Source organism: Crinia signifera, chromosome 3, assembly GCF_055691185.1.
Source record: "Crinia signifera chromosome 3, ASM5569118v1, whole genome shotgun sequence".
Lineage (NCBI taxonomy): Eukaryota > Metazoa > Chordata > Amphibia > Anura > Myobatrachidae > Crinia > Crinia signifera.
In genome coordinates, this window is record NC_139219.1 from 217,036,457 (window position 1) to 217,050,973 (window position 14,517).

Consider the following 14,517-nt stretch of genomic DNA (forward strand, 5'->3'; position numbering starts at 1 on the left):
AAATGCTGTGTACACACGGGAGCGATAGGGGCTGAAATAGCTGGAAATATGGTCGCAGGCGACCATTTTGCCAGCGATTGGAGTGCGCACCAGCGATAAATCGCTGGGTGCGCGCTCCCATTTTTAGCCCCCTTATGATCGCTGGTCGCAGGAGCTTGCTCCTGCCACCAGCTGATTACCTCTGCGGCTCCCCCGGCAGAGGTTCCCTTTCATCAGCGACCATCTCTGGTCGCTGATGAAAAGGAGAAACTGAGCAATATATTGCTCAGCCATATATTGCTAGCAATATATCTCCCCCGTGTGTACGGGGCTTAAGAGAGGAGGAGGCCCCTGTGCAGCCTCCTCCGGGCGGGCCCCCCTACTAGACCTTTATTTTAATACCTCAACCATATTTTCACGTTTTCGGCTGTTCTCTCAAAATAAAGCATTTTCCACACTAGACGATATTGTGAACAATATCGCTCAGAAGAACATTTCTGAGCAATATTATTAACAATATTGCCTAATGTGTATGAGGCTTAAGTACCACGGTGAAAACCTTATAGCATATATAGAGCTATTATCCTTTCATTGTTTTGCAGCAACTAAATACACTCAGTATACTAATACATTTCTCATATCAATTCAAAATATGTTGATGCAAATCTAAATTAGGACAAATCGATGACTAGTTCTGCTTTTACTTATTTAATTATAAAACACCATGGCCACTGAGTGCTAGGCTATAATAAAATGTATGCTTCAATTATTTTCTGCAGGGGTACTATCAGCAGGGTGCATCTCTGCACGCTTTTTTCAATTAGAATTCACATGATTACTTATTGGCTAATATCAACAACTGAATTGATGAAACCAAAAACCGGCTAGCAGCTCCCGCACGGAAAGGTCACGAAGAGGGTGATGATACATCTGCGCAGTCGTATTATCCACGCTTGGTTTTCAGACTGCGCATGCGCCTCCATCCGGCTTTGGTTTCCTGATGCGCTTGCGCATTAGGGTGTCTGTGGCCTGCCTGTCGCGCATGCGGTCTGTGACCTGCTCCCGCCCCTGGCTCAGCTTCCCGTCAGGCTGGTTGCGCAGGCGCAGTGTGGAGTCGGTGTGATGGCGGCCGCGGTGTTGGCCGAGGGCTCAGCGGTGCCCGGTTTTTCTGGTATTTTACACAACGGTCACGGATTACCCACTACCTCCGGAGCCGGTGTCGGGCCCGCCGCTTGGAACCGCTCGCTGGAAAGGGCCTTAGAGGAGGCTGCGGTCACCGGTTCACTGAATTTGAGCGGCAGGAAACTGAGAGAGTTTCCGCGGAGCGCAGCGCAGCAGGACCTCAGTGACACCACACATGCCGGTGAGAGGACCGGGGCCGGGGCGGAGGGGAGTGATCGGGGCACCGGAGGCAGCGGCGCTGACGCTGGGTAGAGGCGGGTGACAGGGCGGGCTGTGCTAGTTACATGCCCTGCTGCAGACAGGACAGAGGAAGTCCGGGGGAGACATTCTGAGCATGGATGTGGCTGCGGAAATGTGTGGCCCCCGGGGGCCACATAAAGTGTGTCCTGTATTATAGTCCATGGGCAAAGTGCATTGTGTATGCTCTGTGTTGCTGATATCTTGTAGTAATATACAGTCCCCTTTCCCCTCTGGCACTGACACATACTTGCAGCAGGTATGTAAGGCATGTCATGGCACTGGTGATGCTGCTGCTGTGCCGCTGACAGGTGAGCTCGTTTTCTTCTCAGTCATTTTAAACTTTTTTTATATTTGTTTTGTACAGTCAGTGAAGAATCCTATTTTTTTTAATACTACTGAGTATATTGGGTCTTTTTTTTTTTTTGCGCCAGCAGGGCTATGTCATAAATTGTCATCTTTGCAAGTACCCAGTCTGGTTTAATTACTGGTTTGGTCTCAGTTGTAATTTTAAGTTAATAAATAATAATTATTCACCCCACATCCTGGACAGTATTAAATTGTACTATTAACTGCAGCTGCCTGGTGCACCAGATCATTTGCGTTTTTCTGTTGGGTTGTTTAGCTTAAAACGTGTAAAGCGATAGGCAAAACACCAGGTTATTACATAAAATGTGGTTGATGAAGACTGAACCAGTAATACTAATATCTGGGCTTTGTTTTCATAAATGTACTTAAATGTTTCTAAAGAGACTCCTAGAAATGGTCATACAGTATATTAGATAACCGAAGAAACCAGTCCTTTTCTGTGAAGCATGTTTTGTTGTGATTTGTCCCCATGTCTGTAGTTAAGTGTGGGTCACAGATACCAATAACTAAAAAGCATTGGGGTTTTACTTCATGGTTTCTGTGTTAAATCATAATTGTTTTAACCTTCCCACAAACCCATTAAATGCATACTACCCGGTATTTTAGTGACCCAGGTCAACTGCAGGTGCTTAGGATCCAGGAGTGAAATCCTTGGAAGACCCTTTCAGAAATACGCTAGTCCCTGGTTGATGCGCATTTATGTGAAAAAACCTGGGATTTTCGGTATGTCTGAAACGGGTGTTACTTTTTATTTGTTCCAGCACATCTCCATACATGCTTGTATCATCACACCTCCATACATGCTTGTATCATCACACATCATCCAATTGCCCTAGTGCTATTCCTAAGAAAAGCATCACATAGACCATACCAGTTGCATTGTAAAGCACAGTTTGTGCATCTGCAGCAGCCATCTACACAGTGCCTTCAACACAAGAGGTGTTGGCAGTGCTGAAATTTAACATTTCCTGCAGCAGGAACAAAACAACTTGTAATATAATACTATGGCTAAAGTTCTGCATTCTAAAGGCAATGCTGCTGTCTGTAAGAGCCACTAGGAAGATGACCATTGGTATTATACTAGCGCTATTAGTTTTGTCTTAACCTGCTTCATTTAATGAATAGTTAATTTTGTAACACATGTTTACATTCCTTCTGGAACACTAGACCATTGGTTCCCAGATGTGGTCCTTTAGGCATCCCACCATTCAAGGTTTTGGGTATATTCTTGCTTGTGCGCAGATTGTTTAAGCAAAACTGACTGTGGTACTAATTAAGTCACCTGTGCCTAAACATGTATATCCTTAAAATTTGGATTGTTAAGGTGTCTTGAGGACCCCATTTGGGAATCGCTGAACTAGACCATATTGAGTACAATTAAATGTCAGGAAAAGGTCCCATGCAGGTAGCCATTTTTGATCATAAATGCATACCTCCAAATGAGACCATCTCCAGGGGGGACACAATGATGTGGGGTAGATTTATTAAGCTCAGTGAAGTGATAAAGTGTCTGGTTTTTATCACCACGCAATCAGCTCCTACCTGTCATTTTTCAAACAAAGCCTGTAACTTCACAGTTAGGAACTGATTGATCGATGATAAAAACACTTTGGGGTAGATTTATTAAGCTCGGTGAAGTGATAATCCGTCTTGGTTTTTATCACCGGCCAATCAGCTCCTACCTGTGAAGTTACAGGCTTGATTTGAAATATGACAGGTAGGAGCTGATTGGCCAGTGATAAAAACCAGACAGTTTATCACTTCACCGAGCTTAATAAATCTGCCCCTTTGTTCCTGGACTTGCCTCTTAATGTATGATTGCCATCACCTGTGGTTTATCACCTTCCTTTTAATTTAACCATAAATTAAGAGGGATGTTCAGGAATAGAGCATCCTGTCTGTCCTGGAGAGAGTCATGTTGGGAGGTATGTAACCTTAGTGATTTTGATGTCAGACAATGGCCCTTATTCAGATTTGATCACAGTACAAATTTGTTCTCAAAATGGGCAAAACCATGTGCACTGCAGCTGGGGCAGATGTAACCTGTGCAGAGAGAGTTAAATTTGGGTGAGGTAAGTTGAAACTAAGCCAGTATTTACCCTGCACAGAAACAAAATGGGTGGCAGACGGGGTCCCGACAGTCATTTACCCGACGTCGGGATCCCGACTGTTAAAACACCGACAGACGGGTTCCCAACGGCCACCGGATGCTCTCCCTCGTGGGGGTCCATGACCCCCATAGAGGGAGAATGCGTGCCTGCAAGGGGCTTTGTTGCGCTCGCCATGCTGTCGGAATCCCGAACGCTGAATAATTTCCTTAACAAGATGATTAGTATAATTGTCCCTCGGATAGCAACTTGTGCCTTTCATAATTTGATCAGGGCAGGCATAGAATAATCCCCATTTTTTATTTGTCCTAATTTATATGCTGCTTTTTGTAAATGTGTCTTTGTGGGTTGCCAGTTTTAGATTGTGGGAGAAAACTGGCACACATGCAGGAAGCTAATGCAAATCAAGGAAGAACAGTCCTGTTTGGAATTTAACACACAACTTCTGCTTTGTGGTTACAATGTCCATCACCTTGACAATACTGTGTGATATTGCGTACTCTGTAGTACCCCACATTTAAAATAGTTTTCAGTAAAACCATATTGCAACAGCACAGTTTGAGTAGCATTCCGTGTGACTAAACAATTTACCCAAAACAATTGTGCAACTACATTTAGATACTTTGGAGGTGTACTTCCATTCCCACCATGTGCAAGAATATTTGTTTGTAGCAATATTATTGCCACAAGTAACTGTTAGGACCAGCCTCCTAAGACTTTGTCAGGCTTACTTCCTGAAACTCATGCAGAAAGATTTCTGTACTGATAAAATCATAGGTGCAGCACTTTGAACATTAATTCTGTGGCATTAGTTGTGGCCTTTTTTGAAGATGTTTTAATGGTGATGCTTTTCGCAGGTGCTGCACATTTCTTATGTTCTTCTTCATAATAGATGATGGAAAGTTAACATATGATCAAAACATTCCTAAATTTAACCGTGAAAGAAGGATTGAGGATCTGTGTTAGATATCTTTATTATCAGTTATTTATATAGTGCACACACACACACATCACAGTGCTTTACAGCAATTTGCATCAGTTCCTTACCCAGTGAAGCTTACAGTCTATGTCAGGGGTGGCCAACCGGTCCGAGGTAAAGAGCCGAAAAATATCGGCAATCAAGCCAAAGAGCCAACATCATTCGTGCGCTGGCAAAAAACTGGTGTGGTCAGGGGAGTAGTCATATGACACAAGGGGGAGTGGCTACATGACAAAACTTTATGCCCCCAGTGCCAGATATGCCCCCCACAGTGCTAGGTATGCCCCCAGTGCTACACATATATGCCCCACGGTGCCAGATATGCCCCCAGTGCCACACATATATATGCCCCACGGTGCCACACATATGCCCCCACAGTGCTAGTTATGCGCCCAGTGCCATATATACCCCCACAATGCCACACATATGCCCCCACAGTGCTAGTTATGTGCCCAGTGACAGATATGTTACCACAATGCCACACATGCCCCCACAGTGCTAGTTATGTGCCCAGTGCCAGGTATGTCCCCACAATGCCACACATATGCCCCCACAGTGCTAGTTATGTGCCCAGTGACAGATATGTTACCACAATGCCACATATGCCCCCCCACAGTGCTAGTTATGCCCCCCCCCGTGATAATTTCCCAGCAGCAGTACTCACCGTTGCTGCTGCTGCTGCCGGGCGGGGAGAGGACAGTCTGGTGTCCCCCTGCAGTCCGACTCCTGCATGTCACGGAGGGGAGGAGAGCACAGCGCACATCTCCTTCCCCCCCTCACTTCCCTGTGACTGGTCCATCCACAAATCAAAGCTCGCGGGCTGGCTCCTGATTGGCGGACAGCCCAGTCACAATGATGCACACTAAGGGGTAGGAGAGATGCGCAATGCGCGCTCTCCTCCCCTCAAGGAGATGAATTCGGGCCCGGGGAACCGGCAGCGGGGGGACAGGGACGGTGGGCAGCAGGAGCCACCCCTGGTCTATGTAGTCCATTACATTTACATCCATATGCTAGGGTTAATTTTTGGTCTGGAGCCAATAAACCTACCTGACTTGTGTGAGGAAACCTGCGCAAACACGGGGAGAATATCCAAATTCCACAGAGTTTATTTATTTATTTATTTATTACCAGTTTCTTATATAGCGCACACATATTCTACAGCGCTTTACAGAGAATATTTGACCCAGTGGAGTTTACAATCTATATTCCCTACCACATGTACATGAACACACAGACGTTCTAGGGTTAATTTTTTGGGAGCCAATTAACCTACCAGGGTATTTTGGATTTTGAGAGGAAATCGGAGGAAACCCACTAAAGTATGGGGAGTATATACAAACTCTGCACAGTTAGGGCCATGGTGGGTATTGAACCCATGACCTCAGCGCTGTGAGGCAGTAATGCTAACCATTACATTGTGCTGACCATATTTAATGTAAGATAGAACAAGCAAACAAAACACAATGCATACATGTCTGCTTCTGTGGTCCAATTAAATATAAGGCAATTGATGAATCTCTTTTTTGTGCACTTCACCATTTGCTTTATGGTCAGGGAGATCTAGTTATCTTTTCTTTAAAAAAACTTTTTGGCAAATCTGCAAATCTTGTGAATCAGTCAGTTACAGATGTGCAGCTGTTGTCTAATATCCGTTCAGTATGCCAGCTTGATACTGGAAGTACAGCCTGACTGCTCGACAGTGCACTAACGTTTTGGCATATTAGTGTGAGGGGAAAAATAAATAATTTCGAACACAATGACATTTCTTCACCTGCTTTACTGGGCACTATGGATAATTCACTGCTTAGTAACAAAGGCATGCTTCCTTTTTGTGTTATAGAAATAAATGTGGAAAAGTACATGTTTAAACTTCCTTTTTCTGTGGAAGTACTATGCTCTTTTGCTTCTCAACCACTATACACCTAAAACAATTATAGTGATTCAAGCATAGGGAACCTGAGCATTAAGAGCCATTGGTCTACACATTAGCTTCAAATAGGACTTTTCTTGGGCTGCTCCTAATCTCTGGAACATTACAGTAGACTTTCATCCAGTCTTCAACCTTGTCCTTAAAACTCGCTCTTTCATTGCAGCTTACATTGCTTTGCTAAGTCTGCAGCGTTCTTGTCATTGTGTTCACCATTATCCCTTGAAGATTACATTAATCTCAGTAGTGTCCCCTCCTTTTTGACTTCTCTGTAATTATGCTAACCGAACAATGTCATTATATACTGTCTACTAGCAATATGTACTGTATACGTATTTATGTTTTTCCCTTAAGTATTGCAAAACCTTTTGGTAACTTGTTGGACACGATGCAAAAATATGTAGTTTGGGCGCCAAAATGGGTCACTTTTTGCATATATATTTTCCCTAGCAATGGTGGTGGTGAGCAGAAATGCTGACACAAGCAGCTGTTTGCACCCAAACTGCAACAATTAAATTGCCCACCGTATGCCCAGTACTGACAGCCATAATTGCATTTTCTCCTCCCAGCAGCAGGGGACACTGCAGTCTACACGTGTGGGATAGTGTGGGTGCATTGGAGGAGTCGGCACTTTAAGAAATTTGAATACAGCTGGCTCCTCCCCCCGCTATCCCCCAGCAGACTCCAGTCTTAGAAAAAGTGCCCGGAGGAGTCGGACTCCCGGGCTATGTCTCCTAAGGAGACTAGGATTTTTGTTTCCTTTTTATTTATTTATACTTGGACACAGACAGGCTGGGAATGCCTGTCTGCGACGTGGGACCCTGGAGGGACATGGTCGGGCCTGCATGCAGCCTCCCTCCACTGTCCAGCCACCGGAGCCTCCGTTCCGGGGACCCGCCCGCAGCTGCATGCGGTGTGCGTCGCGGGTCCTGGGCTATCTCCCCCGAACTCCAGGGACGCCGGTGTCAAGTAAGGGCGCTGTGCGCCAGACAGGGGGCGGCCATTAAGCGCGATGGTCGGTGGCAGAGAGAGAGCTGAGTCGCGGTGGTGACGTCAGCGCACCCTCCAGTATGCCGGCTGTTTGGGGCAGGGCTTGGATTTCGTGCCTCAGCATAAGAGAGGAGGGCGGAGCTTGCTTCTCTCTCTTCTCTCTGAGCTTTTGAGCTGTGAGGTGGCTTTTGTGGTGCTCTCTCTCTCTGCAGTTTGCTGTACAAAACGGGACCTCTGTTACCTGTGCAGCTCAGCGCTCCCCAGCGGACTACAGGGACACTGTAAGTCTTAAGGGGTACATTACACACACAAGAATCGGGGGTTATTAATTGGCTCCTCTTCCCCTGTAACTTGCCAGACTTCAGGGCTACTTTACTGGGTATTTCCCTGCTGTTGGGCTGTATTTTGGGGTGTTTCTTGTGTGACTGGTGTTGTGTGTCTGTCAGTATTGTTACATTTACTGGGCAGGATGGCAGGAAAAGCAACTTCATCTAAGGCTGCTTTGAAGGTTTATTCCTGCAAGAGCTTTAAGCAGCAATACACACAACATGTTAGAGGGTGTTCCCTCTGTGAGATTTGCTATAGGGCTTCTCAAATTACTGCTGCTCCTGCAGCACCTGTGCAGGCAGCTGCTGTTTCCTCAGAGGTGCTGCAATCATTGCTGTCTAATCTGAATGCTGAAATGGCTGCCTCTAGGAAGGATAGAGAGGTGTTTCAGACTCAGCTTTCTAGATTGACCTCTGCAGAGCCTGCTTGGGCTCAATCCTTAATTCAGTCAGTGGACTCTTTAACTCAGTCTATGGCAGGTCCTGCTAAGAGACCTTCGGCTGCTGCTGTAATTAAAAGAAAGGCTATGCCCTCTCTGTTTTTGGCTGATGATTCAGACCATGAGGATTATATTATAGAGGAAGGAGAGGTTCTTCCCCCTGTGGAGGATATCCAACCCTTGGATGTAGGGGAGGATGAATCACAGGGTGTGGAGGGGCTTATTAGAGCTGTTAGGTCCACTCTGAAATTAGAGCAGCCTGAGGTTACTCCCCAGGTGTCCATTTTTGGACACTCTCAAAGACAGGAGTTGTGTTTTCCGGATTCGGAGGAATTAGACTCTCCTCTCCTCTCTATATGGAAATGTCCGGATAGGAAATTCCAGGTGTCAGCTCGCCTAAGGACACTATATCCTTTCTCTCCTGAATCCAGGGCCAAGTGGGAGACTCCTCACACTCCGGATATCTCGCTATCCAGGCTATCTAAGCGAGCCACTCTGCCTGTCCCCGGGGTGGCCTCTTTGAAAGAGGCGCAGGATAGGCGTTTAGATTGCTCACTAAAGACCATTTATTCCACGGCAGGGGTCCTTTTGCGTCCTGCTTTGGCCTCTGCTTGGGTGGCCAGGGCTATGGAGCAATGGGCTGCTGAGCTTGTGGCTGGTCTGGAGCAAAATATGCCTGTGGCAGATTTGTTGCCTATGGCGGAAGGCATCAGGGATGCTTCAACTTACATAGGTGAGGCAGCGGCAGACATTTCGACTCTAGGAGCCAGAATTTCTGCGTCAGCTGTGGTGGCCAGACGGTCGGTCTGGTTGAGGTCATGGCAAGCTGAGGCTGAAATTAAAAAAGCCGTTGAAGCCTTGCCGTTCACAGGGGATATGCTTTTCGGGCCAGAGCTCGATAAACTTATCTCCCAGGCCACGGGGGGTAAGTCTACATTCTTACCTACAGCCGCTCCTCCACCTAAGAGGCGGTCCCTCACTCAGTCCTTTCGGTCCTTTCGAGGCTCCTCGGCCTTTAGAGGCAGGCCCAGAGGAGGTTTTACGGCCTTTAGAGGTCGCAGAGGTAGAGGGGCGGGAACAGCAGCGGCCGCTGCTGCCCCAGCACGTCGCCAGGAGCCCAAGGCTTCCGACAAGACCGTGGCATGACGGTCTTCCGGCTCTAGTGGGAGAGTCCAGGGTGGGCGCTCGTCTGTTGTTGTTCCCTCAGGTTTGGGAGACTCACTGCAGGGACGAGTGGGTCTTGCAAATTATTACACAGGGATACAGACTTCAATTTTCAGCGCCACCTCCAGTAAGATTCTTTCCAATGGGCCTTCCAAAGCTGGATCAGACAAGAAAGGCCTTACAGGATTCAGTTCAAAAGCTTTTGGACGCTTCTGTAATAATACCGGTGCCAGAACATCAGAGGGGACAGGGGTTTTACTCCAATGTGTTCGTAGTCCCCAAACCAGACGGCTCCGTAAGGCCTATCCTAAACCTCAAGGATTTAAATCAATACATCTGTTACAACAGGTTCAAGATGGAGTCCATACGGTCCGTGATTGCATCACTGGAACCGGGAGAATATCTTATGTCGGACGCCTATTTGCACGTCCCTATTTGGGAACCTCACCAGAGGTTTCTAAGGTTCGCAATGCAGGCTTCTCATTTCCAGTTCAGGGCTCTGCCCTTCGGCCTGTCGTCCGCTCCCAGGGTCTTTACCAAGATCATGGCCTGCATGGTGGCGGTACTCGGGTTACAGGGGATAACGATCATCCCGTACCTGGACGATCTCTTGATAAAGGCTTCTTCTCAGGACAAATTGATAGCAGACGCTCTGGCCACATGTTCTTTTCTGGTCCAAAATGGTTGGATCTTGAACTTCGGCAAATCTCAGCTCAATCCAACACAGAGGCTTCAATTTCTGGGCCTTATTCTGGATACGGCGCAGGAGGCGGTATTTCTTCCAATGGACAAGATCGCGGCGCTGCAGTCAAAGGTACGACAGGTCCTAGCTCCCGGCAGAGTTTCGATCCTGTTGTGCACCAAGATGCTGGGGATGATGGTAGCTTCTTTCGAGGCCATCTCGTACGGCAGATTTCATACCAGAACGTTCCAATGGAACCTACTGTCACAGTGGTCAGGGTCGCATCTACAGATACACGGGAAGATTACCCTGTCAAGAGCAGCTCGTCAGTCACTTCAATGGTGGCTTCACACTCCCAATTTACTCCAGGGCCGGAGTTTCAGTCCATGCAGTTGGACGATACTGACCACCGACGCCAGCCTCAGGGGCTGTGGAGCTTTTGTTCTCAACCAGACTTTTCAGGGGCGGTGGTCGGCCCAGGAGGCAAGTCTTCCGATAAATGTCCTGGAATTAAGAGCAATCAGGTTGGCTTTGGGTCAAGCACACAACTTGCTCAGGGGACGTCCGGTAAGAGTCCAGTCGGACAATGCGACTGCGGTCGCATACATAAATCGACAGGGAGGAACCAAAAGTCGTGCGGTGCGCGAGGTGCGTCCTATCTTGGAATGGGCCGAGGCGTTTGTCCCCCGATTCCCTGCGGTGTTTCTGCCGGGCGTGGAGAATTGGCAGGCGGATTATCTGAGCAGACAGGACTTCCACCCGGGAGAGTGGGCCCTTCATCCGGAGGTTTTTCATCAGTTGACGGTCCGGTGGGGCATGCCTCAGATGGATTTGATGGCCTCCAGGTTGAATCCAGGTTGAATCGGAAGGTACCTCGGTATTGTGCCAGGTCTCGGGATCCGGAAGCTCTGGCGGGGGATGCATTCTCCATCCCATGGGATTTCCAGCTGATATATGCGTTTCCGCCGTTTCCACTCATAGCAAGAGTGCTCAAGCGCATAAAAAGAGGGTCCGCTTCAGTAATTCTGATTGCCCCGGACTGGCCGAGACGGGCCTGGTATTCGGACCTTAAGCTTCTTCAAGCGGATGTGCAGTGGCGTCTCCCACTCAGACAGGATCTTCTACAACAAGGACCATTCATCTACCCCGGCTTAGAGTCTCTACGTTTAACGGCGTGGCTGTTGAAGCCGACTTGTTAAGGAGACGTGGAATACCGCAGTCTGTAGTTCCAACTATGCTGAAGGCTAGGAAGGAGGTGACCGCTTCTCATTATCACAGGATTTGGAAATCCTACATAGCCTGGTGCGAAGCTAGATCGGTACCAAGGGCAGTGTTTCGTCTTTCCCGTTTGTTGGAGTTCTTACAATCGGGTTTAGAGAAGGGTCTCAGACTGGCGTCTTTGAAGGTCCAGGTGTCTGCCCTATCGGTGTTTTTTCACAGAAGGCTGGCTCTAATTCCGGAGGTACAGACCTTCTTAAAAGGGGTTGTTCGTATACAGTCTCCCTTCGTTCCGCCTTCAGAGCCATGGGATTTGGAGTTGGTTCTGAAATTCCTAAGATCTGATACTTTTGAGCCCTTAGATTCGGTGGATCTAAGGTTCTTGACGTGGAAGACGGTCATGTTGATGGCGCTGGCTTCGGCCCGCAGGGTGTCGGAGCTTGGGGCTCTTTCCTGTCGTTTCCCGTTTCTGGTTTTCCACAAGGAAGTTTTACAACTCAGAACTCGCCAGGGTTTCCTTCCGAAGGTGGTTTCGGCGTTCCACGTGAACCAGCCTATTGTGGTTCCAGCCCTTTCACGAGATATGAAGTCCTTGGACGTGGTGCGCGCTCTGCGTATCTACGTTTCCAGAACGGCATCGTGGAGAAAGACGGATAGTCTTTTCGTGTTGTATGGAGCAGGAAAGAAGGGTTGGCCGGCGTCCAAGCAGACGCTGGCTAGGTGGTTGTGCCTCACAATCAAGGAGGCCTACGCTAGGGCTAACCAAGTCCTTCCTTTAGGGATTTCCGCCCATTCAACAAGGGCCGTAAGCACTTTGTGGGCTGCGGCCAGAGGTGTTTCGCTCACACAGGTTTGTAGGGCGGCCACTTGGGTGGGTGCTAGCACCTTCGCCAAGTTCTATAAGTTTTACAGCTTTGCCAGTGAGGAGGCATCATTCGGCAGAGCTGTTTTGCAGGATTCTCAGCGCTCTCCCTCCCGGGTTTAGTGCTTTGGTATTATCCCACACGTGTAGACTGCAGTGTCCCCTGCTGCTGGGAGGAGAAATAAGGAATTTGGTACTTACCGGTAATTCCCTTTCTCCGAGGCAGCAGGGGACACTGCACGCCCTCCCAGCGCTTTATTCCTGCCATCTTACAAGTTGTTTTACTTTAACATTGAATGTTTGCAGATTGCAAGTTGTGAGTTCTTGTTATGAGTTATTCTTGCTAATCTTTTCTCTTCTGCGAAGTGTCTCCTCTGTTCCAGGGATCGAGCCCTGGCCCCTATCCTCTCTCGGTCACAGTTTCTAAGACTGGAGTCTGCTGGGGGATAGCGGGGGGAGGAGCCAGCTGTATTCAAATTTCTTAAAGTGCCGACTCCTCCAATGCACCCACACTATCCCACACGTGTAGACTGCAGTGTCCCCTGCTGCCTCGGAGAAAGGGAATTACCGGTAAGTACCAAATTCCTTATTTCTGCTTTGTGTATAAAAGAGAAAAAAAAATAGTAGTTCCTCCTATGCTGTCATTGGGGTCGATTCAATTCATTGCAAACGAAATCGCGCCACAAAGGAAAATGCCGGTACTTGAACCTTAAACAGGGTGTTTAGTCACGGGATGGACAATTTCTGATTTAAGTTCTCTGCCGTTATGCTGTTTGTTCTGCATTAGGACATAAACCGCATCGCAGACCTAGTCAGATTTCTAAAAACTAGCAATTATTTAGGCCACAATTTCATTCTGGAATTGAATGCAGTTGTATTATCCCCTTATAAATCGAATGTGTACAATGTTCCATGAATGTATATCGAATTCGATATCTAATGCAAATGTACAGCTCTAATGCCAAATCGAATGGAAAGATCTAATGCCAGATCTAATAGAAAATCGAATCATAAACAAATCTGTGTGTGTGTGTGTAGGGCTTTAGCGTAATCCAGGGCAGTTTGTACACATGCTACAAATTAGTAATTACTAGGGAGTTTAAACATATGTAATCGTATGCTAGGCTGGAGCTCAGTCAGCTGACAAGGACAGCGACCTGTTACCTTGTTTCCTATGCATATTATAACTGAAGACCATTATTGGTGGTTCAATATATTTTCCATCAATACAGTCAACTGATCTTTGGTTACATGTTATATTGCACACTGTTTTGTGTGGTCTTATCTGAGAATTTGATTTAAAAAGTAAAACTTTTTTGTAAAAAAAATAATAATCTAAAGACATTTTACAAAAGTATGTTTTACTTGGTGTGTATTGCAAGATATGTGGATCCTAAGGTTGTTGTGTTTTTTCCCCCAAAGTTTCTGCAGTTACTTTTGCATGCATTCTCCAGCTTAATAAATGTTGTGGTACTAGATTGTTCTGGAATGAAGTATGATTATCCATATTCAGCTGCATGTGTGTCTTGAACCAGACAGACAGCTTGCAGTGAAACTCTCAGCTTGTTTTCTGTTGATGTCATGCTTTGGACTGCTGCCATTCTTATTCCCTCTTTCCATTTTATTATATATTTGGGTTGTTGGCTATCTGGTTTTTGTTATGCTAGTATACATAAGCCTATATTACTCAGTGATGAAACATGGGGAATAATCTTCAGGAATGTTTCTTTTTTTTTTTTTTTTTTTGGTGTTTCGAATCTATGTTTTGTTGTCCGCGATCCCTACGCTGGCCATGCTTCGAGCTCTGTGCACACTATTATATATTCTCCCTCTATGCCGAGATGAATGGTGAAGAAAGAATAAGCCAGTATAAAATAATCAAAAGCTCATATCTAGCTATTGACTGTCTATCTAGAGCAGGCATTCCCAACCACGGTCCTCAAGGCACACCAACAGTGCAGGTTTTAGTGATATCCAGGCTTCAGCACAGATGGTTTAATCAGAATCCCTCAGATACTAATTAAGTCACCTGTGCTCAAGCCTGGATATCTACA

General features: G+C 46.8%; 1 protein-coding gene across 7 annotated transcripts in view; it reads left to right on the top strand.

Annotated features, from left to right (window-relative positions):
• The first annotated feature begins 1,021 nt into the window (after positions 1-1,021).
• The window catches only part of LRCH3 (leucine rich repeats and calponin homology domain containing 3), a 99,472-nt gene continuing 85,976 nt past the window's right edge, over positions 1,022-14,517 (top strand). For 4 of the 7 annotated variants that reach the window (XM_083177441.1, XM_083177438.1, XM_083177442.1 and 1 more), the window contains exon 1: positions 1,022-1,342. In XM_083177441.1, the coding sequence (XP_083033567.1) occupies positions 1,102-1,342 (241 nt within the window). In that variant the 5' untranslated portion in view covers positions 1,022-1,101. The remainder of the gene's footprint in view (positions 1,343-14,517) is intronic. The other 3 variants (XM_083177444.1, XM_083177443.1, XM_083177445.1) reach the window with 1 other exon arrangement.